Below are 27,458 nucleotides of genomic sequence, written 5' to 3'. Positions count from 1 at the left end.
ATAGCAACCAGCCCGAATCATATATCATTGAAATTATTCAATAGATTGCCCATACTAGCCAGGAACCTACCACCTAAAATTTATAAACAGAACATAGAGCGCCTCCTATTATTAGACAATCCATTGTACTCACTTTCAGATTTTTTTAATCTACCACTTCACAACTATTTTAATTGAAACAGGGAAGAATAAATTTTTAAGTATGTGTTCTCAATAATTGTATTGTTATGTTTTTGATGTATTCTTTATTTTATTATATAATGACTATATTCTTTTATGTTATATGACTTCATCCTATTTGATGTATATTCTTTATTCTATGAATACCTTGTATAGATAAATTATTATATTATGTACATTTTACTATTGTGAGATTGAAACCTGAATTTTATGTACGGTATTATTATCAAATTGACGTTTCCGATAGCATTGTTGTGCATTGAAGGAATAAAATTATTCTTATTCTTATTCATTATGTCCGGTCGTGTCCGGCTTGGTGTGACATCACCCTTTAGAGGGAAACTGGAAGATAATAACCATCAATCACATATTATCCGAGTTTATTGTTAATTCTTATAACTTTATAAAAGTACTCGATTCAAATCAATACAAAATTGTATAACCTATCGATAAAACAAATAAATTTTCAAAATTATATTATTACTATGATTTTTCAATACACTGAAAACTGTCTAATTACAATATTGTTCAACCTGTATAAATCATACAAAAAAGCGAAATTGTATATTTTACATTTTAAAGCTATAAAAAATACATTCTCCAATTACAGTATTTACTTCCAGGACCAATTATTGTGGTATTTCAATATCATCATATACTAATATTAAAAAGTTGAAATTCTAGCATTTGTACCAAACATTCATCTATAATATTATGTATATTGTCCAATCATATTATAAATGGTTCATATTACATTCTTTATGGCTAACGTTTTGAGTATAATCACACAATGTAACAAGATAAGTCTCCAAAATCAAATTATGTATAATATGACATATCAATTCCAATTAGCTTGAAGACTTGAATAATTCACTTGAATGTCTCCTGACTTCCGATGTTGAGTATTGAATGTGAAAAATCACTTTGCGTTGAGACTGGTAAAGAATAACAATAAAAACGATTATAAATTACCCGATTCATAAAAAGAATATGATATGAATATTCAGATAAGTTAAAATCTAAAAATTAAAAATAATAATTGCCAACAACGGTTCATTTACAACATGTGATGTAAGACATGATAATTATTATAAGAACAGTATGCCAAGCCTATAAGTAAACTATACATAATTATATTAGTCTCTTGATTTCGATTCTATAAAATGTTTGTAGCATAACCAGCCTGAAATAATCCAAAACCAAATCTGACGAGTGGCTCGAAAGACAACAGCAAAATATTCTGGATACATAATTATACTAAACAATGATAAACAAATTCCATATTTAAAATATACAACTTTATAATTAATATAATTGATAACATGATTAATAATAATTCTATAATATATTCAACTGTCGATGCGAGACATTTGTTCAGGATTGACGATAACTTGTATCACATAGCCAGGCATCACCTTGGCTTCATCGATGTGCAATTTGTCTCCTAACAACTTTCCTCCGAAAAACCACCTTTGACGTGAAGGCTCCAGCCCCTCTTGGCTCTGAAAATAAGCAATAGCACACTATTGATTCATCAATTCATTAAAGGTCATCGAGTAGTGGGAAGTGGGATACAGGACTGAATTTTCAGATGGACAAAAATTTATATCATGGTGAAAGCAGGTTGAACCTAATGCTTTGGTTCAAAGTTTTGATACTTTCAAAAGAATAGGGTCGATTATCAAGATTCAAGAAATATTAGCCCAGCATTTGATGATGAAAGAATTTTATAGAATAGATAAATGAGACTGTATTAGCATTGTACGGCTAAAGCTGCGTACAGACCTTTGCGCCGAGAACACGCGAAAACTGTAGAGGTGCGTACAGACTTTCGCTCTGCTCCGCAAACGAACGTCACTCCAGCAGAGCGATTGATGATCGACCGGGGAGCAAGAGTGGTTCGACCGGGGAACGCGAGAAGAGCTAACATCTTCCGTAGCGTTCATGATGTGTGCAACTGCAGAGCGGAGGCGGAGCGACTGCGGTGCGATGGAGGAACGAGGGCGGTACGAAGGCGGAGCGTGCTCGGTGCGGGTTGGAGGCGCGTATATATGTACACAGCTCAAGATATAGATAAATAATAAGTTTATCATCAGCTGATGAAAAGTGGAATGCTCGTGTTCGCGGCGCGTAAGTCTGTACGCAGCTCAAGCATTCAAAACCAGTTTTATTAACAGTCACGATTCAAAACGACTACCCGGAGATTCGGAGTTGGAACCCATGTACAAGTTTTTTCTACAACTGCTCGTAAAACACTTCTTTACGTACTGAAAACTCATAGTAAAATAGCTGTTTTTTGGGTAGGTAACCGATAATCTATCGCTCGCTATGCTCGCTGCGCATACGCATCACGTTTACTTTACGCTCGCTGCGCATGCTCTATAATCAGCTTATTGATAGCTGGTTCCAGCCATATAATATAATACGATAATATGATATAATCCAAGTTAGTATTGGTACTCAGACTGAAAGCATCGGGTTCTGTAGTAATGATGAGAGAGAAATCTTTAAGCCACCATTGACTGATAGCTTTGAAAATGATAATTGTAAAGCTCAGAAATTTAGAAACAGTCTTATTGATAGAATAGTCCAGCTAGAATCTTCTTTGAAAACTAATATTGAACTTCTGTCAGATATTCAAAAAAATATTTCACAGTGAAAAAACTTAATAGAAGCATTTATCAGTCAAGTAGTTATATATGGCTAATAGTAATATGGTTGTCAAGAATGGACCGCTAAAGCGACCAAAGCTTCATCTCTGGGCAAATAGTCTTGGCAGGGGGTTGAGAGAGCCATTGACTGAACTACTGTACAAGAATATGTCCTGTGTATCTACCGTAGCCCCTGGTATGAGGTTTGAGTCTCTTACCGACTGGATGCTTTCTCAAAATGAGACTGTGGGTGTTGGCCATAATGATTGGATTGTTCTCATAAGTGGTACTAATAGTATCCATCCTAATTTTAATGAGCAGGACAAAGAGAGATACATTGCTAAATTAATTCAGGTAATTGAAGCCTATAAGAACAGTAAACTGATAATATCGACCATACCCTATCGTTACAATCTATATGAGAGCTCTACTGAAAATAGATCAATAGCAGCCATGAATAGAATCATACGAGGGTTTTTTCCAGATTATACTCAGTGAATATTTTGGAGCTGTGGTCTATTGGGCGGCAATTCCACACCAGGCATGGTCTTCATTTGAATAAGAGAGGTAAAATGCTTATCGCTTATCGCTTATGGTAGGTCAGGTAAAATTGATAACTATGGTCGGGAGTATAATGCAGTAACTGAACCGTCTGAGATATTGGATGCTCCTCTTTGTGACTTACCGGTGTTGTCTATTACCGGTGAAGACAGTACTTCCATTTCTGTAGGGAACGGATATGGGGAAAATATTAGTCCTGGACCTGGTCCATTAGCATGTAATTATGTAGCAGTTGACCATGTCAACCATAACTCACAAAATAATATTATTCAGAGTATTCCAGTCTTGACTTCGTACAGACCTATTAATTTTTTAGAATGAGGAAGCGAACGGGAGCACCTGTGAACCAGATTCAGTATTCAAATCTCATTGACTGTACTCCTGAGGCTGAAGTGAGACAAGATGAAGGGGTTGTGCACATGCCGAAACATGAAACATTGAATGTCTTGCACTACAATATTTGTAGTATTCGTAGCAAAAATTCAGAATTGGCTCTACAGATTGAAAACTTACAGGCCAATAATCTTCTTAGTAGGATTGACCTCCTTTGCCTTTCTGAAATTTGGCTAAATGGCAGTGAATCAGTAAAGGTTGAAGGCTTCAACCTTGTATGTTGTTTCAATAGAGAATTACGTAAGGGAGGTGGTGTTGCCATTTATGCAAGACATGAACTGTCATCCTCTGAATTTTCCCTAACAGGTGTTTGTGAGTCGGTCTTTGAGGCAACAGCTGTAACGGTAAATAATAGTTTTTTAATTGTTTGTATTTACAGATCTCCGGACAGTTGTATTGATGTATTTATTGAAAAGATTGACCTACTCTTGTCCTCCGCATTCAGGAGATTCAAAGGATTACTTATAATTGGTGACTTCAATGTGAATTTTATGTGTAACTCTAGCTCCAAGCGGGAGGTGTTGTCTGTATTTGGGGCCTATGGCTTGCAGGATCTTATTAAGGAACCTACTCGAGTGACATCACATTCCTCTTCCTTGTTGGATAATGCAATTGTTACTAACGACCTTGCCGGCGCTGTATCTTCAGGGGTTGTGAACCTGTCTTTGTCTGACCACTTTGCTCAGGAAATGATCATTCCGTTACCTCTTCATGCCGCGAATCCTCATGAATTAGTTAGGAAGAGATCCTTCTCAAATCAAAGCAAAGCAAAGTTCTCAGCCTTTCTTAGCCAATGTGATTGGTCTCCTATCTTTCTGGATGAAATGTGCCTGGATGCTAAAATGAATTACTTTGTCAGTAGCTTTTAGTTAATAGTTGGGCTTTTGAAATGGCATTTCCTGTGAGAGTTGAAGGTTCGCAAGTACAATAGAGGACCATTATGGTCGAATGCTCATCTAAGTTATCTCTGTAATAGGAAGAGAGACCTTCATTTGTTTGTGAAAGCATTTCCTTGGAATGAACTCTATCATGACCTATACAAAAGGATCAGCTCTGAAATCAGGCAACTTATTAGATCTCTCAAGACAGATTACTCAAAAAGATTGATTGATGAAGCTGAGAACAAATCAAAGGCGATTTGGATGTTGATTAAGAAGGAACTCCCTTCAAAAACGGTGTCAACTATCCAATTGAGAGTGGTGGTATCACAGTTGACTCTCTGAGTGAGGTTGCTGAGGCGTTCAGTCATTACTTTTCCGTAGTGGCCTCTTCTGGACATGACGATGATCATGTGGATAACCCCTCTTTCATTACACTACTTGCGAACTCAGATTCTGGAAATGATGTTATTTGCGAGCCCTCAGTGTGGACTGAACAGGAGGTTATGTATATGGCTGTTAGGTTGAAGAAGAAAATGTCAAGTGGAATTGATGACATACCATCAAGGATACTGAGGGAATTCTTTCAATGTGTCAGTGGTCCTGTGACCCAGTTACTAAATGAGTCACTTACCTCTGGATCGTTCCCATCTTTCTTCAAAATTTCCAAACTCAAACCAGTTTTCAAAAAAGGCTCTCAGAAGGAAGTTAATAATTATAGACCAATAGCTAACTTGAACTCATTGTCAAAGATTTGGGAGAGAGGAATTTATGACCTTTTGTTTGCACACTTTCAGGGAAACAATCTCTTTTCAGGGTCTCAATATGGATTTCAGCCTAAGAAGTCAACTGTTGATGCTCTGGAGGACTTCATAAGTAATATTTATTCATCTCTAGATCGTGGTCACAAAGTACTGGGTTTCATTGTTGATCTTATTAAAAAAGCATTTGACAGCCTGGACCATGAGATTCTTATCAGAAAGCTTTATTACTATGGGATCCATGGTAACTGCCTATCTTTGATAAGATCCTATCTGAGTTGGAGGAGCCAAGTTGTGGAGATTGAAGGTATGGAGGGTGCAGTTGTGAATGCAAAATTTAGATCTAAGCTTTGTCCTATAGGAAGGGGAGTTCCACAGGGAGTTCAATACTGGGTCCACTGCTGTTTCTTATATATATATGAACGACCTTCCTGCTAATGTTCATTCAGCCAAGTCTGTTCTTTTTGCTGACAATGCAAATTTCCTGGTAACGGCTAAAAATATAGAAGAACTTCAGTTGACTGGAAATACTGTTCTTTGTGAGGTGACCAACTGGTGCAGGGCAAATAATTTGGAGGTGAATATTACCAAAACATCTTTTATTGAATTTCAGATTCATAGATCACCTCCAAGCTTGGTCCAATTCAGTATAGATGGTGAGGATGTGCAGTCCTCCTCTTCTGCCGGTTTCTTGGGATTGGCAATTGACCAGGCTTGTCATGGACTGTTCACATTGATTCACTCCTGAAAAAACTGAGTTCTGTAGCTTTTCTGGTGTCAAGGCTTTCTAGTATGCTCGACCGAGAGGCAGTTGTCACTGCCTACCATGGATACTTCGAGCCTCTACTGTCCTATGGAATACTTCTTTGGGGGGGGGGCTCAGGAAACTCTCTGCCGGTCTTTAGGGCACAAAAGAGAATAATATTCGAATTATATTTAGAAAGCCACCGAGGTCCTCATGCCGTTCTCTCTTCTGATCAGTAGCAATAATGACTGTCCCTGCTCTTTATATATATTATGTATCTATCTTTGCCTTCAAATACAAGACAAATTGGACAACAGGGTCAAATATCCATAATCATAACACAAGATCCAGAGGTGCGTTGAGAATTGAGCCACACAGAAGGACCTTTTACAAATCTAGCTCACAGCATATGGCTAAGAAAGTATTCAATTCGTTGCCGAACCACTTGAAAGAGGCTCAAACACTGACAGTTTTCAGGACAAGACTAAAAATCTGGTTGATAGCCCAGTGACCCTATAGTTGGCAATCCCTAATAAACTGATTAGAGAAAAACAAAATTAGACTGGAAAAAATGTATTAAGAATCTATCGTGTTACTTTCGAGTGCAATGTTAAGGTTTCCAGATTTTGTTGTTTCTTTATAAGTATGAGTTGGAACTGACATATTATTTATAAGTTTTCAAATATTATATTCTCACAATTTTAAAAAATTATCTAGTCTTACTTTGTAAATGAATGTTAAAATTTGAATGTATGTGACTATTGTCTTTGCTTACCATTGTTTAGCCATTACAAGTAATAAATTGAATTATGGTTAATTAAAAACTAAAAATGCCACTTAATTCTATGATCTGCAACTTTTCAGAATTGGAGACTTTTGATTCCACTGTTTTTTGGTTCATCCAACTTCAATTCCATCTGTGATATTAACTTATTTTTTCAATGATTAAAGCTGGCCACTGACGAGCGTTCCAACAAGCCAAATGGCACGGTAGCGTGCCATTGGAACGACGTGAATGGTGAATCGCGCTCGTATTTTGATGGAGCGACGAGGCTCGATGGAATTCCAACCGGTTGAAAATCCATCGCGCCACGCCAAACCTACGTCACTCCAACTCCTCGTGAATGGGGAATCTCGATGGCATGCTGGAACGACGGAACGACCGTGAATGTGGAAACCTGTGGGTTGTCCCGTCTCAGTGCGTGTCACACCGTTGACTTGGAAGGATAGATTGCTGTTTTGCTCTTGTTTTGATTGTTGTTTTGTTCTTGTGTTGTTGTGTTGTCATGAGTTCGAACCGGGATTTTGTAATCTCTGTGATCGAGATGTACAGGGATCATACCTGTTTGTGGAAAATAACAGACCCTGGTTACCATGACAAGGTAAAAAGGAACGCTGCTCTGGAGATGATCCTTGAATTTTTTAAAACTGTTGATCCCACAGCTACAAAAGATGTAGTTACTAAGAAGCTCAACTCGATGAGAGGCTCATTTCGGAAGGAAATGAATAAGGTTAGTTGTTATTATCAGGTTTCAGGAATAATTACTCCCAATCTCTGCGGTGATATCGCTGTGATGAACTTCAGCTCTTCATAGTTCATCCCGGTGGCCAAGAAACGTAGAGTTGCAGCCAACCTCTCATGGGGAGTAATGCACTGTCTCATGACTGTATCTTTCTTTGTAATCATCGGTGTTACCAAACGAAGTGAATGGTTGTAGGTATCTTCATCCATACGCAAATAATTCTTCCAGTCCGAAGGTTCGACACTAAGATCTTGAAATAAATTCAGATGCGTGTGATTCCGCCTATTCGAAAATAAACGTTTCACCCATTTCCGTTTGGGGTTTTTTTCTTTTTACGTACAAACACACAGCTGTTGAAATCAGGAGAAGTTCCTCGTCCATACTTGATCACAAACCATCAACTACTGGAGTGATGGAATGGAGTGCTCGTGAATTGACCCACAAAATATTTACGGATTTGGATCGTTCCAGCTGGAGTGACATCGCGCCGCGCCACGCCGTTTGGAACGCTCGTCAGTGGCCAGTTAGACTATATTATATAAATATTGTAGTAACATTTGTAATGTATTTATGATGTGATGTTTATGACTTGTGTTAATATTGTATTATATATGATGCCTAACATGAAAAATAAAATTGAATTGAATTGAAGTTCCATGATGACTAAGGTTCATCACCTCAACAATGGCGACATTGTATTATCATGTATTATTGTATACATTGTTTTGTAGTCCCATACTGCAGTTGCAGAAAATAATTGTGTAATTAAAGCATAGAACTTATTTATTGCTTTCGAAAAGTTATTGCGCTCCACTACGTGTTGCGCAATAACCATTTTAAAGCAATAAAGTCGCGTTTTACGCTCTCAATACATAAAAAGCTATTGTTTGTCATTAAAACTAGTCTTGAAGACTAACTATTAATTTTTATAAAACACTAGAAATCGAACAGTATGAAAAACTTGAAAACTTCAGTTCATCCATTGATGACAAGTAGTTCTGAGATTATGAGAGCAGTGAAAATTATATAGTCTAGATACACTATCACAAATTGATTTTAAACTAGTTGAAAAGGCCTCTTCAGCCTCCTGCTAAAATCTTACATTGTGTAGTATGTTAGTTGGCTCGCCTCTGGGTTGCGATGTTGGCGAAGTCTGTCTGACTCATAACATATAGCAATAATAGACTCATCTCACTGGACAAACACGGAATGCGTAGGTCTTTATACAAGTCACTGTTTCTGACTTTGAACATATTCCTTAATACTTTATTTTGGAATATCTGTATCATATTGATGTTACTTTTACAGGCAAATCCCCTTAGTTGGATTCCATACAACCAAATTGGTTCAAGATTTGGTTGCATAGAATGGTCTTGTTTTTCAAGGATTGGCAACTAAGCAGCCAATACATTTGTCCATATTAAATATCAATCTGTTTCCTTTTGATTTTGATGTGCTTCTTCCACTTCATTTTTACATATAATGTCATTCCAAGATATTTTGCTGTATTTTCACAGGGAATGCTATGGGCATTCAGATTCATGTTGATTGTTTCTGTAATTTTTTGTTGGTAAAGTTTATGATCAATGATTTGGATTCATTGAGCTATTTCCACTTTGTTCTCCATTGACATAGTTGATTCGCAGCTAATTGAAGTGTGTTGGATGTTTCTTCTGTAGTAGCGCCTGAAGTCAGAAGTGCAGTGTCGTCAGCAAATGTAGCAACAGTGATACATCACATTGAGGAAAACAGGTATAAGATGGGCCCTAGCATTCTTCCTTGAGATACTCCTGCCCTTATTTCTCTTAGGTTTTAATAAACATCTTTCTGCTATACATTAAATGTTCTATTCGCAATGTTAGGGGTGGCCACCAACGACAGGGCAAGAAGCAAGAGTGTACACATACGTCATCATACATTGTTGTTTCATCATAGCGAAAGGCTACAAACAAAATTTATTGAGGTTAGGCTTTTGTATCTTCGATTTTTTGTTGTTTATTTTTTCTTTGATGCTCTAGTTGAGGTTAAATTATTTTTATATCATTATGATTTGCAATTTTCCAGTGGTTTATTTATGGTTATTGTTTATTCTATGTTACAAGCTTCTGCCAAACAGCTGTTTTTTGTTCAAAGCCTCTCGCTAATGACAGAACATGCATGTCAAGTATGTGTGTACACACATGTTCAACACACTTATCCTGTCGTTAGTGGCCACGCAAAGAAGATGCAACTCCATATATTATTTGGTACGAATAGCCAAATGTTGAGTTGTTTCAATAGTCCTTCATGCCAAACTTTATCGCCTGGGCTTTATCAAGAGAAAAAGCAGAACAAATATTTTTCTCTTTTAATGACTTTTCATCAGATTTGTTATTCTGTATGAACTTGTTCAATCGTAGAGTGTTCCCTTCTGAATGCAAACCGGTGTGCTGGTATAATGTCTCGTTTGAGAAAGTTTTTCAAACAACTTTGAAATAACAGGGAGCAATGTCTGTATGTATTGGTCTGTATGATTTGAGTTAATGAGGTAGTTTTCCATTATTACTTCAGCCACATCCCAAGAGAGAGACATGCTTCAATTTGAATGCTGCATTGAATAAATAAGTGAGCTGATTTATAGCTTTTCGTGGTAGTTTCTTCATAACATAACTTACCTAGTGATGGGATCAAAACCAGGTGCTTTTCTTATACTGAGATTGTTTAGGATTTCTCTCGATAAGTCATTAACACTGAAAGGCAGAATATCAAATTCGTCTGTATATGGTATGTAATAGACTATTTTCCATGGTCTCAATAATCTCTCCGTTTGCAATTTCATTAGGCTGGAAAGTTCTAGCTGAATATCTGCGAATTCCTCCACTTTTTCACTGTTTTTTTTTCGATCCAATGATCCATCTGTATTTTCAATTGTGGGATATAATGATGTCATTTTCAATTGTTTCTAGTGAAAGATCACTAGATATCTTATTTCTCTTCGATAGTTTACTCCTGCTGTCCGATAATTATGCTCCCTTGTAATATGCCATGCTACTTTTTGAATTAGAGTGATGAACTCTTCAGCTTCTTCTTCTAACTGTTGTTTGGTCCTCAATATTAAACATTCAGGTATATTTCATTATCTTAATAGATTTGAAAACTTCTCCATTCTGTAGTATTATTCACGAGTACCTATGCATTTAGATTGTCTTTGAATTATTCTATCACTAATTATGAGCATTTCAGCATAATGATCTGAGCTTAAATCGAAATTTTCCTCAATATGGATGGAATTTATAGATATTCTCTTCAATTAGAAAAAGTCAAGATCTGCAATTTTATTTGTGTCTGTAAGCCAATAAGTAGGACTCATGAAAGAATGGTAAGTGCATCCTGATTTATTTGTAGCATATCTTAATTCTTTTCCTTTTGTGGATGATAACTGTGAACCCTGATCTACATGCTTAGCCTTGTAGTCCAGTCAATGAAGGATTATAGAGGAAAAAGTTTGGACAACAATTTTTGAACCCGCAGTTCTGTTTAGGGTACTAAGGGGTAAACAGCATTGAATTCTATTTTATTTGATTTCATTAGTTCATTATTCCATCATTTCCTTCATTTGTTGTATCAGCTTTAGTATCGGGGGTGAATTTTCTAATTTAGCCACAATAGATCATTTCAAATTCAAATATGTTTTATTCCTTCAAGTATTTACAGTGAAAAACTCAATATTACGGAATTCCTCCACAAAGACTAAACGTCTGCGTGTGGAGGAGAGTTCCATAGACAACACAAGCAGTCACAACATAAAATAATTATAAAAGAAAAGATAAGCTTCAGAATAAAAAAATGATAATGATTGATTAAATACAAACTCAAATACTAGTAAAATAAGAAATAATACTTAAGAAATGGAAGATAAAAAGAAAAATATCAACTAAACTTAGGATTGATTTTAATTCTTGTGCAAGCCAAGAAATCCCAGGGAATGAAGGAGGCTGTGAGTTCGCGTCCTGTATTTATTTTATAATGTAATGGATTGATAGAGGGGAAAAATCAATATGATAAATCCTTTGATAGTTCTGGCTTTCTGATAGTTATCGAATATAACGCGAGCGGCCTTCCAGCCAATGTGATACAGCCACCTGTCCACACCCCTTCGGTACACGGCTAGACTATACACCTCCGCCTCTCTTATTTCATTCGGCAAGATTCTATATAAAATGTGAGCCAGGTAAAATGAATTTGACAGCTCTGACCCATGTGTCAGTTGTGGGACATCATAATAATTATTGTTACATATGATACGTTAATTAATAACAGTTTAGTCTTGAATGTATTAAAATAAAGATGGTTGGTTAATATGAAGAATATTATTTATTCAATATCTAACATGGCGCAGTCGAAAATAAAATGAAACAAGAATAATTAAAGAATAATTGAATTATTATTAAGTGATAGCTCAATATTGAAAATGGAATTCAACAAACCAGGTATGCTAATTATACATGGGGATATCGCAAATAATTTCGCCAACTTCAAAGAAGAAGTAACAATTTATTTGACTGCTACCGAGACTGTAAAGAAATCTCGCTCGAGAAATACAAGTAGCGAGATTGAAAAACTTACTGGGACCTGATGGACTTAAATTGTACAACACATCAGGGGAGAACGACATTGAAACGGTTACCTCAATCCTTGAAGTTTTGGAGAAATATTGTAAGCCTAAACAAAACATGACAATGGACATATACAAATTGCTAACCAGAAAACAAAGTCCTAATGAACCATTTGATAGTTTCTATGCAGATTTAAGAAGATTAATAAAACCTTGTAACCTCAATGACCAGGAAGATAAAATTATGAAAGCACTAATAGCACTCTGAGTGAACTCGAGAGAATTACAGCAAAAACTACTTCGTGAAGATGCTAATCTTGACAAGGTAGTCAACTTTTGCAAATCAGTTGAGCTTGCGGATAAAAATATGGAAAAATTGAACAGAGGCACTGAAATAATGAGAGGTGTTGACTCAGTCAAACAAACGCCTTTCACCCCTACAGCTAAGTCAGGTAATCATATTTTAGGAGTAATGATAGATGAGAAATTGAATTGGTCCGCTCATATTGCATTCTTGAAAAGTAAAATTCGCAAAGCTATTTACATTTTTTACCAATTAAACAAAATTCTATCACTAAATGAGCTACGAAATATTTATTTTTCTTATGTCCAGTCACTTAAATTGAAGTGGGAATTTTAGCTTATGGGGGTGCCTATAAAACATTACTACAACCCTTGGAAGTTACATAGAAATCTATTATTAAAACAGCATTAAGAAAACGTATACGCACTCCTACTGATAACATTTTTGAAGAATTCAATGTTTTAGGTATGAGGCAAATTTATGTAAGAAATATATTGTTATACATGTACAAAAATCATAAAGATATGTTTAAGAAAATTGACACAGCTATCGAACTCGTTCGTCAGAAGCAATAGGAATCCAAGTTCCAAGGCTAGTCAAAACTCATTCCACTACAAATACTTATTATATAGCACACACTCTGTATAGAAATCTGCCTGAAAATCTACGTAATACCGAAGGTAAATCCAAATACATTTATTAAAAAAATGTTAATGACTGGTTAAAGGAGATTGGGAGGACAAATATAGAAGTGATAATTCATTCATTGTATAAGTAAAGCAAATGTCGTGTAATGATAGTCCAAATTTAACTCGAAATTTTTACATCTTTTATACTTAAAATCCTTGAAACTTCAAATTTTCTCTGATATTAATACCTGGTTTACCCAAGAATGTGATAGATGCAAGTATGGAGACAGTCCGACGTTAGCCAATCATCGCGAAGACCCTCTTCCACACACAGACTTTGCCTTTGTGGAGAATTTTCATGAAGTTATTTAAAATAAAATGTTGTATTTTCTGTAGCTACAATATAATAGCAATTAGATTTAGTTATGATTAATTTTTTAGTTCAACTGTAAGTTTTATTTATATTATGATTGTTTGGTTGCAGAAGATGTAACGTTGTTGTATGATATGAATATTTGTACCCTGAAATCATGTATAATAAAAACCAATTTGATTCGATTTGATTTAGTCTTAATAAAAAACTTAACAAGTCGTCAGTAATCAATAACAAATGTTGCTTCAGATGTGGTAGAAAGCACTCAGGGATTTGTCCAGCTTTAGGAAAAATTTGCAATTATTGCTCAAAACCCAATCATTTTTCCATAGTATGTAGATTGAAACAATCCCAGCAAACTCATGAGATTAGATCAAAGTTATGGGGAAGCGGAAGTGATGGAATCACCTCATGAAATCTATAGCATTTATATACTGTAAACTTGCTTAGCAAAAAACGGGTATGGTTATAAGAATTGCTTCTAAATGGGCATAAAATAAAATTCGAGCTTGATAGTGGAGCTGATGTTAATATTCTACCATTTCACTTACTTGGAAAATATGGTATTCCATACAAGTCATTGGAGAAATGTAATGTACTGTTGGAGGCTTTTAGGGGTTTAAGATAAGACCTGTAGGTTGTGTAACTGTACAAATTGAATCTGAGTCTAAAATATCCATAATAGGATATTAGGATAGCATAAGTTTATAATTGTAAAGTGTCCATCAGCTGTTCTAATCCTAGGCCTAGAACCATGTATTGATCTCAACTAAAATACAAATTATCAAGTGGATAAGGAAAAACAGGCTACCTATAAAAAACAAACATGTCTTCGACGGCCTTGGGCGTTTTCCTGATATTTGCAAGATTAAATTGAAAAAAATGCATCCCCAACATTATAAGTCCTGCTCGGTGTATCCCACTCAAAATTAAAGAGAAATTTCGAGAAACTTTGGAATCACCAAAGTCAAAATGTATTATAACCCCAGTTGAAGAGCCTGTTGACTGGATAAATAACGTTGTAGTTGTTGAAAAGCCGGATGGATCACTGAGAATTTGTATTGACCCAGTTGAACTTAATAAAAATATAATCAGGGAACGTTATCTCATTCCAACAGTGGAAGAACTAGCACCAAAATTGTCACACAAGAAGGTGTTTAATTGATTAGATATTAAATATGCTTTCTATCATATTGCACTTGATGAGGAGTCCAGTAAGCTGTGTTCATTTAGCACAGGATTTGGAACATACAGATTTTTACGAGCACCATTTGGTCTATCGTGCTTGTCCGAACTGTTCCAGAGGTTAGTGCACAAATACTTTGGAGATATTGAAGGCATCTCAATTTACTTTGATGACCTCTGCATTGCTAGTAATTCAAAAGAAGAAAATGATATGATACTGACTCAAATTTTAGAAAGAGCAAAGAAATTTAATGTAAAATTCAACTTCAAAAAATTTCAGTATTGTGTGCCTCAAATAAAATATGTAGGTGTAATATTTTGCGAAAAAGGCATGCTACCCGACCCCGAGAAGAGTGAAATAATACAGAGACTTGAAAATCCAAAGAATAAAAAAGATCTACAATGTATGTTGGGAATGGTAAACTACTTAAGACATTTCATTCCAAATATGTCAGAGTTAATATTACCCATGAAAAAACTTTGAGGAAAGATACTTTATGGGAATGGAACGAAACTCACAGTCATGCTTTCCAGAGATTAAAACAGGCTATATGCAGTCCTCAAGTATTAAGAGCATTCGACCCAGAGAGCCCAATTGAAATACAATGTGATGCAAGAAAAAATCACTTGGCTTCTGTATGCTTCAAGAAGGAAAACCATTGTACTTTGGATCAAGATCAATGACAACAACTGAAGAATCCTATGCTCAAGTGGAAAAAGAAATGCTAGCCATTTGCTTTGCCATAAACAAACTACACAACTACGTCTATGGCCATGACTCTGTCACTATTTTTACTGATCACCTACCTTTGGTGTCAGTAATGTCCAAGCCAATGGATAGAATTTTGAACAACCGACTGAAAAGGCTCAAACTGAAGCTTATTAATTATACTTTGGAAGTGAAATATTTACCCGGAAAATATATGTTCATTGCAGATTATTTATCCCGAACAGGGATCAAAACTACGACCAAAGAGGACCAATCAATGAAAGACTTTATTCTCACGCTGGGATTTACAGACGTGAAAATAAGTGAACCCAAGCTAAAAGAATTTGTAGAAAAACCAAAGAAGATGAAAATCTAAGAGACCTTGTATCATATCTGCATGAAGGATGGCCTGACATGAACGCGATAACCGGTGATGTGAAACACTTTTACAGAATAAGAAATGACTTGCAAGTGAGTGTAATGGTTTATTGGAACAAGGTTAATTGTACCTCTAAAACTCTGGAATTTTATAATGAGTCGCTTTCATGAAACTCACCTTGGCAGTTCGAAGATTAATTCTCTTGTTGATCAGTTCTACTATTGGCCAGGTATATATTCAGATATTCGCAATTTGATATTATCATGTAACATTTGTCAAAGGTTTAAAAAATCAAAAACTAAAGAACCACTGATCAATCAAGACATTCCAGATAAACCGTTTTGTAAAATTGCAGCGGACATTGCAGAAGTCGATAGATTGAACTACTTGATTGTAATTTATTATTATTCGAGATGGATTGAAGCATACCCAATCAATAGCAAAAGCAGCTTCACCGTAATTAAAAAATTAAGGAAACATTCAGCAGATTTGGAATACCTCAAACACTAATAGCAGATAACATGCCATTTGAAGCAGAGAAATGCATCAATTTGCAGAGAATTGGGGATTCAAAATTACCAAATCAAGTCCATACCATTCAAAATCAAATGGATTAGCAGAAAAGGCAGTTGGAATATTCAAAACGATGTTTAAAAAGGCAGCTGCAAACAAGCAAGATTTAAAATTGTATTCACTAAATTATCGTAATGCTCCTGTAGCTTGATTGGGATATACACCTTCACAACTTCTCAATAGCAGACATATAAGAACCAAGATTCCTATACCACATTACGCATGTCAGGCCATCCTTCATGCAGATATGATACATAATGAGACAATCGACAAGATGGCAAAGAATCAATCGATTCAAAAACTTTACTATGATCGTAATGTATCTAAAAACACCGACGATTTTGTAGTTGGAGAGGAGATATATATGCAGAATATTCATAACAAAGAATGAGAAAAAGGAAGAATAATTGAGAAATTACCACAACCACGTTCATTCCTGGCTAGAAACAATAATGGCGGTGTTCAGCGAAGAAACACAATTCATATACGAGAAAAAAATTCTGGTGTGGCGCACTCACAACTTTCCTTGCTGTTATGAAAATTAATCACCTGAAGCTAGTGTTCCCGCGCATCTCAAGTCTACTATTCAAAGATTTGAGCCAGCTAGTAACAGGGCAATAACGCTAGAGACAAACAAGGTTTGCTATCTCTTCATAGTATTCAATAGAATCAACAGTTGCCAACAGTTTGCAATTGGATAATCACATTTTCTCGAATTTCGATCTTATTTTTGATTTTATGTGAAAATGTTACTGAACATTAATTGTAGAGATTCTCATGCTCAATCTTTTCCACTCAAAATTGTTGTTTGAATTGTATCTGAAGCCTGATAATTGAGAATCTAAAATCAAACTTTGCATAGATGGGGCAGAGCTCCTGAAATTTTTACAGATATGGGACTTGTGGCAGTTGATAGAGCTTATCGATGACTATTTCAGGTAAAACTTTAACCAAAATCGTTGGAGCGGTTGTCGAGAAAATCGCGAAAAACCCTGTTTTTGACAACATTTTCACTATTTTAGCCGCCATCTTGAATCGCATTTAATAGAAATTGTTCGTGTCGGATCCTTATATTGTAAGAACCTTACGTTACAAATTTCAAGTCATTTTGTTAATTGGGAGATGAGATATCGTGTACACAGACGCACACGCGCACACACACACACACACACACACACACACACACACACACACACACACACACACACACACACACACACACACACACACACACACACACACACACACACACACACACACACACACACACACACAAACAGACCAATACCCAAAATCACTTTTTTGGACTCAGGGGACCTTGAAACGTATAAAAATTTAGAAATCGGTGTAAGTTACCTTAATTTTTTTCGGAAAGCAATACTTTCCTTACCTATGGTAATAGGGCAAGTAAAAAGTAAAAAGGGGAATATATTATGATAATATATGACTAATAAAAAGTCTCAAAGAGGAAGATGTTACAGATGATAATTATTATCATCATATGATTTCAATACACTAGTTACCAGGACGTTAATAACTGTTTAGTCTTGAATGTATTAAAATAAAGATGGTTGGTTAATATGAAGAGTATTATTTATTCAATATCTAACAATTATAGTTGGTCCTGTGGCGAGTTTCATACCGGAAGTTTTGTATTTTTTCAAGTGAACTAATAATGTTTTGATGAAGATCTGTCTGATATTTAGAACCGGGAATTTTGAAAAAAGCAAGGTAGTCGGATGTCTATGGCCGTTTTTCAAGATTGTTTTATAATAATTGCTCTCTGTGTGACTGCCAGTGGTTCAAGTGTGTAGAGGAAACACCCCCCCCCCCCCCAAGCCAGGATACCATACTGGATCAGCGACTGAGCATAGGCGAAATATACTTTCCTACACTGATCCACACCCATCACCTGGCTAAGCTCAGAGAAGGCAAATAATAATTTCCTGAGCCTACTTTTGACACTCTGAACATGTTACCCCCAACTCAACTTGTAATCAATTATAACACCCAAGTATCTGTAACTATCAACTCGTTCAATAGTACTGCAGTCACAATCCTGCATCCTTGCGTTTCCACAAAAGTGCATTTTTAATATTATTGGGCCAGGATCAGCCTGGTTTTTTGTTAAAATTGGCATAAATTTAGTTTTGGTGGCATTAACCGTTAGACAGTTGTGGTCGAACCAATTTTTTATTCTGACAAGATCTATTGATGCACTGCAATAGGTCCTCTCCAAAGTGCCTCCAGTTGACACCAATACTGTGTCGTCCGCAAATAAGAACAGTTTTCAATTAATTTGTAACTTTGAAAGATTATTTATATAAATGAGGAATAGTAATGGCCCAGTGGTACTTCCTTGGACAACACCATATTCAACAGGTTATGTTTCGCTAATTGTGCCATCAATGGAAACAAACTGCTGTCGATTGTTGAAATAACTTTTAAACCATTCCAGTGAGTTATCCTTTATTCCAATCATCTCGAGTTTGGTCATAGTTTATCTCTAATGAGCGTCGGAAGTATTCCTGGACTCTTGAAACCCATATTGGTTTTCAGAAATTAAATTCTTGTTTCTTGACGTATTTTTCAATAATTTTAGACATATTCACAAGAAGAGAAGTTGGTCTGAAGTTGGAGAAGGCATTTATTGGCCCTGATTTATGGATTGAGATCACCTTAGCAGTTTTGAAGGCACTTGGGAAATGACCCATCTCAATGCTAAGATTGATTATGTGTTGAATAGGGAGTATTAGAGAATCTATATTTTATTTGAAAACTCTAGATGGGATCCCATCACAGCCAGGGGCAGATCGGCCTTTAAGGCTCTTGATTGTGTCAATACTGTCAATCAGTTCTTGTCTAGAGACTTGCTGCAACTCAAAGACAGTTTCAACAGCATGATCCTGATCTATTATCTCTGGCACACTCTGTGCTACGATGGAATCTTCCGAGTTTTCACCCACTGCCGAAAAATATTTATTAAAGTTATTGCTAACCTCCTCAATTTTCTGTGAGTTAGTTATTTCGTGAGTTTGGATAGATGATTTTATAGGGAAAGGCTGCTTCTTGACAGGCCGGTCTGAAATTTCATTTATATTTTTATTATACGAATGTTTGGCTTGTTTAATTGCAGAGTGTAGAGTATTTCTATATTATGTAAATTCATTTTTTTTAAATTTGGTTGAAAAGTTGTTTATTAGAGTATTTTTCTGAGTTTGTCGCGATGCCGAATTGAATTAACAAGTCCCATGCTGATCCATCGCTTAATTTGGGTTTTCATAGCTGATAGTTTTATTTTAGAAGTTTTAGATTCAATAATGTTTTGAATATTAATGAATCGGTCAGCAGCCATATCATCAACACAGCCACATCAGTTTGTTCAGTGACGCTGTCCCAATTTTGCCTACTTAGAGATTCTCTTATTTCATTCAAATTTGTTCTTGTTACAAATTTATCAACATTGGAAGGTTTGGGTGAATTGACAGATAATAAATTCAAACATATCGCTTAGTGGTCAGTTACTGAGGACTGTAAAATAGCAGAAGATGCTTTAAAAAATCGTGGGAGTCTGATAAAGAAGTGGTCGATAGGTCGATACACGTGCCACTAGCCGGACGTGTGGCCTTATCAATGCCGGCTAAATAACCAGCATCATTCAGGACATCAAGGTAACGCTTTAGTAGAGTTGGAAGCAATTTTCAGTAGATCACAATTAATATCACCAGCTAGCAGGCAAATAGAGCTATTCGACTGTTCGTTACAATACATTTCTAGTGCATCTATGAAAGCAGAGAGGCTAGAGTTAGGACTGCGATAGACAGCCAGAAGCTCACATGCAGCACCCGCCCATTCAAACTTCAAAGATAGACAGGTGGCCAGACCGCCAATTGAAAGCTCACTGCACGAAACTGATAGCTCGCTATCAATATAGACAACCAACCCATCGTTCTGGTTAAGGCTATTATACATTCTAAATAAATTATATCCTGGAATTGTGACTAGGTTGCTTTCATCTTTTAACCATTCCTCTGATAAAATTATACAATTAAATCCATGTTTCAGTCTATGTAGAACAGTTAAGAATTCATCAATATTCCGCTCATAGCTACGAATATTTTGGTAGATTACGGAAAGCCCAATACACCCGCGATTCTCAAAGCCCTCCTCAACCACAATAGTCCAGTCAATATAGACATAAAAAAGGGGGATGTGCTTGCAATTTATATTGTAGTTCTGATTTTTCAATAGCCTATAATATTTTTGGGTACATAGGAGAAGTCCAGAACCAATTTCTTCATGCAAAATTCCCTTGTGCTAGATACAGGATGGCCCAAAAACCTCGTATTTTCGGCTCATTTTCCAGTTTTCAGCTATTTCTGTCAAATCTCGTAATCGGACAGAAAAATTTGCTCTTGTCTTTTTTCTAGATTATGAAATTCTGAATGAAATGAGATAATTCGGAAATCTCAATCTCCAATGAGTACTGAGTTATGATTTTTCAAAAATGAGTAAAATTTGAAGAAAAAGATCAATTTTGATGAATTTTAGTTTTTGATCAACAATATCTTCCGATTGTTACCATTTAATGTATTATTCAAAATCCCTCTGGGCGTATTTTTGTGCTCTACAATCTGAGATCTGGTAAAGCGCTGTATCTCATATAGATTTCCAGGTACACCTGACAACAATGATGCCCCTTGTATTGTGAAAAACACCTAATTTTCAGCTTCAACCATCATCACCCACTACATAGTCTTTACATTGATATTTCGCACAATGACATGTGTTCATAAGATTATGTTCTATGAGAATCACCCGTTAGATGCACTTCATTTCAGTATTTCCTAGTGGAGAGGCGCGCTTAAGGACACCTCAAGGATCAAAATTTCAAACACTTATAACTTCTGACACAATGCTCAGATTTCATCGTACTACACTTCATTCTTTTCGGCTCGTCAACGGTCCAAAATCATGCATCATAAGTCAAATTCGGTCGAAAAATGGAAAATTTATTCTTGAGTGTACTAAAGCCCATATTCCAATACACAAAAAATGGCCAATTCCTAAATATTCAAAGCTGCATGTCTTTTGAAATACTTCTGATAGATTTTCCAAATCTAGTGAGGATGTGAAAATTGTCCCCCTCTACCCCCACTCCATCAAATTATACTTTCAATTCTAATACCATTCGAAAGTTACAGAAGATTTCAAAAATGGCGATTTGAGTTTTTACATTTTTTTCCGTGATTTTACTGTTGATCAAGAGTTTCTAAAACGAGCCTGATACATTATTGAAACTCTTGATTAATTCCAAATTGTAGATAAATTCATCCTCTACGAGCTCAGTTGTCTAAAATCCATCTTCAATCACTTTTCCCTATCATAGTACTGCCAAACTAGTCAATATGATAAAAATATCTACAATTTCCGGATTTTTTTCAACAATCAAATCTCACACTACGAAAATATTTTCCATAAATCATTTACAGAAGATGGAAGAGGAAATTCTATTGTACATTCCAAGATCAAGTAATGATTTTTATAATAAGGGGTTACCGAGATACATAGCTTTGAATATAGAAATTCGTCATTTTTTGTGTATTGGAATATGGGCTTTAGTACACTCAACAATAAATTTTCCATTTTTCGACCGAATTTGACTTATGATGCATGATTTTTGACCGTCTTGACGAGCCAAGAAGAATGTAGTGTAGTACGATGAAATCTGAACATTGTGTCAGAAGTTATAAGTGTTTGAAATTTTGATCCTTGAGGTGTCCTTAAGCGCGCCTCTCCACTAGGAAATACTGAAATGAAGTGCATCTAACGGGTGATTCTCATAGAACATAATCTCATGAACACATGTCATTGTGCGAAATATCAATGTGAATACTATGTAGTTGGTGATGATGGTTGAAGCTGAAAATTAGGTGTTTTTCACAATACAAAGAGCATTTTTATCAGGTGTACCTGGAAATCTATATGAGATAGAGCGCTGTACCTGGTCTCAGATTGTAGAGCACAAAAATACGCCCAGAGGGATTTTAAATTATACATCTAAATGGTATCAATTGGAAGATATTGTTGATCAAAAACTAAAATTCATCAAAATTGATTTTTTTCTTCAAATTTCACGCATTTTTGAAGAATCATAGCTCAGTACTCATTGGAGATAGAGAGTTCCGAATGATCTCATTTTATTTAGAATTTCATAATCTAGAAAAAAGGCAAGAGCAATTTTTTCTGTCCGATTACGAGATTTGGCAGAAATAGCTCAAAACTGAAAAATGTGCCGAAAATACAAGGTTTTTGGGCCACCCTGTATCTAGCACAAAAAAAAATTTGCATGAAGAAATTTGTTCTGGACTTCTCCTATGAACCCAAATAATATATTAAAAAATCAGAACTACAATATAAATTGCATGCACCATTGTATATAACTATATAGTGACTGGACTACAGATAAATAAAAGAAATCATTAATATATTTGCACTCTATACATCTAATGGACGGAGTATCCAACTCATCAAAAACGTTCATTATCATTTATAATGGTAGCCCGGCCTCTCGGCAGTAAGCCACCGTAATGCGTTCATTATGTTGACAAACAAACAGAAATTTATCAAGTATAAATATTATATTAAAAAAAGTGTTTTCAAAAATAAATAACTGAAATAAAATTAGAAAGAAAAATTGAAAAGAAGTAGAAGTTAAAAATCTATATATCTATTATGTTAAGTGGCGGAATATTTATGATAATAAAAGACTTACGGAATATTCATTTTCAATGATATCATTTTAAAGATGTAGTGATATTCATTGTAGGGATAAAGAATTATCGCAAACGTGAAAGAATAAAATAAAGGATAGAGGTTCAATACGTAATTATAAGTACAATAATTATCAAGCCTCTCTATCTGTCAATCACAGAATAAAGGAGATACTGTAAAAATAAATATAAATAAAAAAAATATATTTTTTCTGGTTGAATAATTAACACTTTCAACTCTACTAATCCAAAAAAGCCTTGCTCTTTTGTCTACAATAGAACAGAGCTAGCTGCGTATTCGCACCGAGCATTTAATCTTCATAATCAATGATAACTTGTTATTCTATTAAAACTTATCAATACCGCACTGCAAAAGATAATAATTCCTCACAATTACACCAACAGCTGCATGCTAGAAATAATGGCTATTATTGTTTCCGAATCATATGTGGACTATCGGATAATAGATCATTATTGTTATACATTCCAGTACCTTATCTATGCATAACTTACTCTTATCCAAATGAATTATGCAGATGAACACATAAAAACCAATAACTTAATAATGGAAAGGAAAATTTCAATATCATTCCATTCCACCAATGCCTTTTAAATGCATAGAAATGCCTCTATGTCATTCGAAATATCTAGATATTTTAAAAAATATAGCTCTAATTAGTAGAACAAAAGAAAACAACTGTTAATAATTATTATTGAAAGAAGATTTCCGACTTACATTTAATTTAATCTGAATAAGAAAGGTATTAAAAATGTATACAGGCTGATTCTTAATTATGGTAAAATAATTTAATACGTGATAGTAGAGGTAAAAGTAAGAAAAAAAAGTTCTTATAAACATATATCCATAAACGCTTCATTAGCGAGCTATACAGGGTGAAAGATTTCGCCCGGAATTCAGTTCCTCTGGTGAAATACACCGATGCTGAATTGTTTGGGGACTAGTTTTTGGAAAACTTATGCTGGATTCATATGCAAAAATATCTGAAAAATTGAATAAAACTAGTCTGGAAGCTGTAGTGTGAGTAGTTTTTGAGAAATAAGTTGAAATATGCAAAAAATCTAAGTAGAAAAACACAGACACCTACGTTTGATGCCCAATAACTTTCTTTAATGACCAGTAAACAAATAATTTTTCGCGATAAAAATTGTAGAGAATTTGATTCTGAAAAGAATTATGTAAGCTGTGGAAACTAAATTTGAAAAGTTGAATAAAATGTATTATTATGTAGTACATTACACCACAAAAATTTGCTGTTATATGAGGAGAGAACTAAAATAACTCAGGTTGTAGCTGATTGCAAATAAAATATTCGGTTTTTTATGAAAGGTTTGATTCTTATATGAAAGTAACATATCTGAATGACATTAAACTCATACCAAAAGACAAAAGACCATTTTCAAAGTGACCTCCGTTGTTCTGAATGCATATCTTCAGACGTCTTAAAGAATATAGCTCTAATTAGTAGAACAAAATAAAACAATTCTCATCGATTGTCGGACCCGTTCAAATATTCCAGGAGTCTGCTTTATCATTTCTATTCCGTTCAAAATCCTTAATCGTAATTCTTCAATGGTATCAATCGGAGTATTGTTGACCGAACGAAGTGATGTCTAAGATTCAAGTAGACGGTTTGGCATTTCTCTTGATGTTTAAATGTTTGTATATATATATATATATATATATATATAATATATATATATATATATATATATATAAGGAACATACCTGTCAAATTTCATGAATTTATATATATATATATACGCGGTAATAGATTTTCATGAAATTTGACAGGTATGTTCCTTTTTAAATTGCGCGTCAACGTATATACAAGGTTTTTGGAAATTTTGCATTTCAAGGATAATATAAAAGGAAAAAGGAGCCTCATTCATACGCCAATATTAGAGTAAAAATCAGACTATAGAATTATTATTCATCATAAATCAGCTGACAAGTGATTACACAGATATGTGGAGAAGCCAGTCTATTACTGTACGGTATTTGTATAAGGTCTATAGTTTCAATCAAAGACATTAAAGAGGTATGCATCTTTAAGCTGGGTTTACACCAAAGTTATTAACAAAATGGTTATAACTTAATCCTTATATATTCTATTAGATTGAACGGAAGTTGACAAACACATATGTTCATCATGAGTATCATAAGTTATGTTCAATCTAATGTAATCTAAAAGGATTGCGTTATTAACATTTTTTTAATAAATTTGGTCTAATCGCAGCTTTAAGGTCTTTGGTTTCAATATTTTGTTTTGCAGTCATGGTATTATTATGCGTGCCCATCAGTATCAATATTCTCACATTCGAAAAAACTAATTTAATAGGTGAATAAAAATAAACAAATGAACTAAATAATGCTGGAGAAAAATTATAATATTTTTGATTCTAAAAAAATAATTTTCATCAGTTAGAAAGATCATCACGGAACTGGATGAATTATATCATATGGAATACAAATTCAAACGTGAACAGAGTTTGTTAACATTAAAACAGTTGGCATCTGGTACTTGTGGATGAGAATACTGTGTGAAATCTACTGTTCACAGAACTACTAGTATACTAAGGTTTTCAAGTGTCCCCAAAGGATTTAAGTCTGGTGACCTAGCTGGCCATGGTACTGGTCCTCATCGGCCTATCCATTGATTTGGAAAGCTGTCATTCAGCTGTTCACGAACATCAACACTGAAGTGTACTGGAGCTCCATTATGCAAAAACCAAATGTTTTGGCGCAACTAAAGAGGTACATCTTCAAGTAAGATAAATAGCTCCTCTCTCAAAAAGTTTAAGTAGACTATGCCATTAAGCCTGGGAGGAAGCTCGAACAGAACTAGATGATCTCCTATGATTCCTGCCCAAATGTTTACTGAAAACTGACGTTGTGGACGATTAGGATTGATGGCATGAGGATTCTCATCTGCCCAAATATGTTGGTTGTGGACGTTAACGATAGCTGTTCTTGTAAAGTGTGCCTCGTCGGTAAATAAAACGGTTGTTAAAAAGTTTGGGTTAACAAGTTTTTTCTAAAAATCATCGGCAAATACCAGCACGGGGAATACAGTCTCGTGGCAATGAACTTTCTGGAGGTGGTATGGATGTAATTGTTGCTCTTTTAGTATCCTCCAAATAATAGATTGATTGACATTAAACTGCACTGACAATTCTCTCGTGCTCTTCTCTGGATGTTCATAAATTTCATTAAGAACTTGTTCTTCTAACTCAACAGTCATAGTAGATCGGGGTCTGCCTGCATAAATGTGCTCTTTGGATATCAAAGAACCTGTTTCAGACAGACGTTAATGAATAGTGGCAAAAAACCTTGAACTTGGACATAAAAATTAAACTGCTGCAACAGTCGTGGGTAGATGAATAAAATAGAGAAATTATACACAAAATTGAAGAGAGTTTGATGCTCTATAAGCCCATAATCAGTAGAGATTTTTATCATGAACAATATGAAAAGAGGCCAAAAAAGCAAAAAATTAAAGGCGAACGTGTTTTTTCAAAAATGTCACACCTTGAGGGCTTAAGATATCTCGAAAACTAACAGAAATATTGATCAAGTTGTAAGATTATTGTTGTACGAAATTTTGTAAGCTTCAATTTTGCACAGAATAGACATAATGTCCGTAAGATGCATAGTTTTCGATATATGCGAGAAACCAAAAAATGGTACCTTTGAACAGACCCCATCCCCTTAGCACAGAAGGAAGGGGGTGGAGACTTAGCTCTTTACTACCCAAAACAGAACTGCGGACACAACATTCTATCTTATCATAATCACCTTTCCCATTACCCACGAACTAGTCTACAACTTATCAAAATATCGCTCATCACCTTCAACAGAACAAAATAAAACAAAAGTACCTATTTTAGTCAATTAATTCACTATGAGATAAAAACATTTTGCAGTCGAAAATTTTACATAATCTTTTATACGGAGTAAAAATTTCGGTGATGTAGTTTTCTATACCGATATGTAGTTCAACTACATATTTGACGAGTTGAGAGTCTCAAAATCTTTCTCCAGCTAAGTCCAGGGACACACGACACGGCAAAACTGCCGGGCCGGCTGTTTCACTGGATCCGGCGCCGGTTGAATACCAGAACACACTGCAACTGCCGTTCGACGGTCGCCGGACACGGCAGCAATAATAACAGAATATTTCTAATGTACTTAGAGGTTCTCAGTCGCATTTATGTAATGGTACTGT

General features: G+C 35.2%; 1 protein-coding gene across 1 annotated transcript in view; it reads right to left on the bottom strand.

The window, feature by feature from the left end:
- Positions 1-543: 543 nt before the first annotated feature.
- LOC111052866 (ubiquitin domain-containing protein 1) overlaps positions 544-27,458 on the bottom strand; it is a 39,041-nt gene continuing 12,126 nt past the window's right edge. Inside the window, exon 5 of the mRNA XM_022339674.2 lies at positions 544-1,682. Coding sequence (XP_022195366.1) covers positions 1,530-1,682 — 153 coding nt within the window. The 3' untranslated portion in view covers positions 544-1,529. The remainder of the gene's footprint in view (positions 1,683-27,458) is intronic.

The sequence above is a fragment of the Nilaparvata lugens genome, chromosome 4 (assembly GCF_014356525.2).
Source record: "Nilaparvata lugens isolate BPH chromosome 4, ASM1435652v1, whole genome shotgun sequence".
In the NCBI taxonomy this organism is placed as follows: domain Eukaryota; kingdom Metazoa; phylum Arthropoda; class Insecta; order Hemiptera; family Delphacidae; genus Nilaparvata; species Nilaparvata lugens.
Note: the sequence above shows the minus strand (reverse complement) of the source record. Positions and strands in the feature narration are given on the sequence as shown.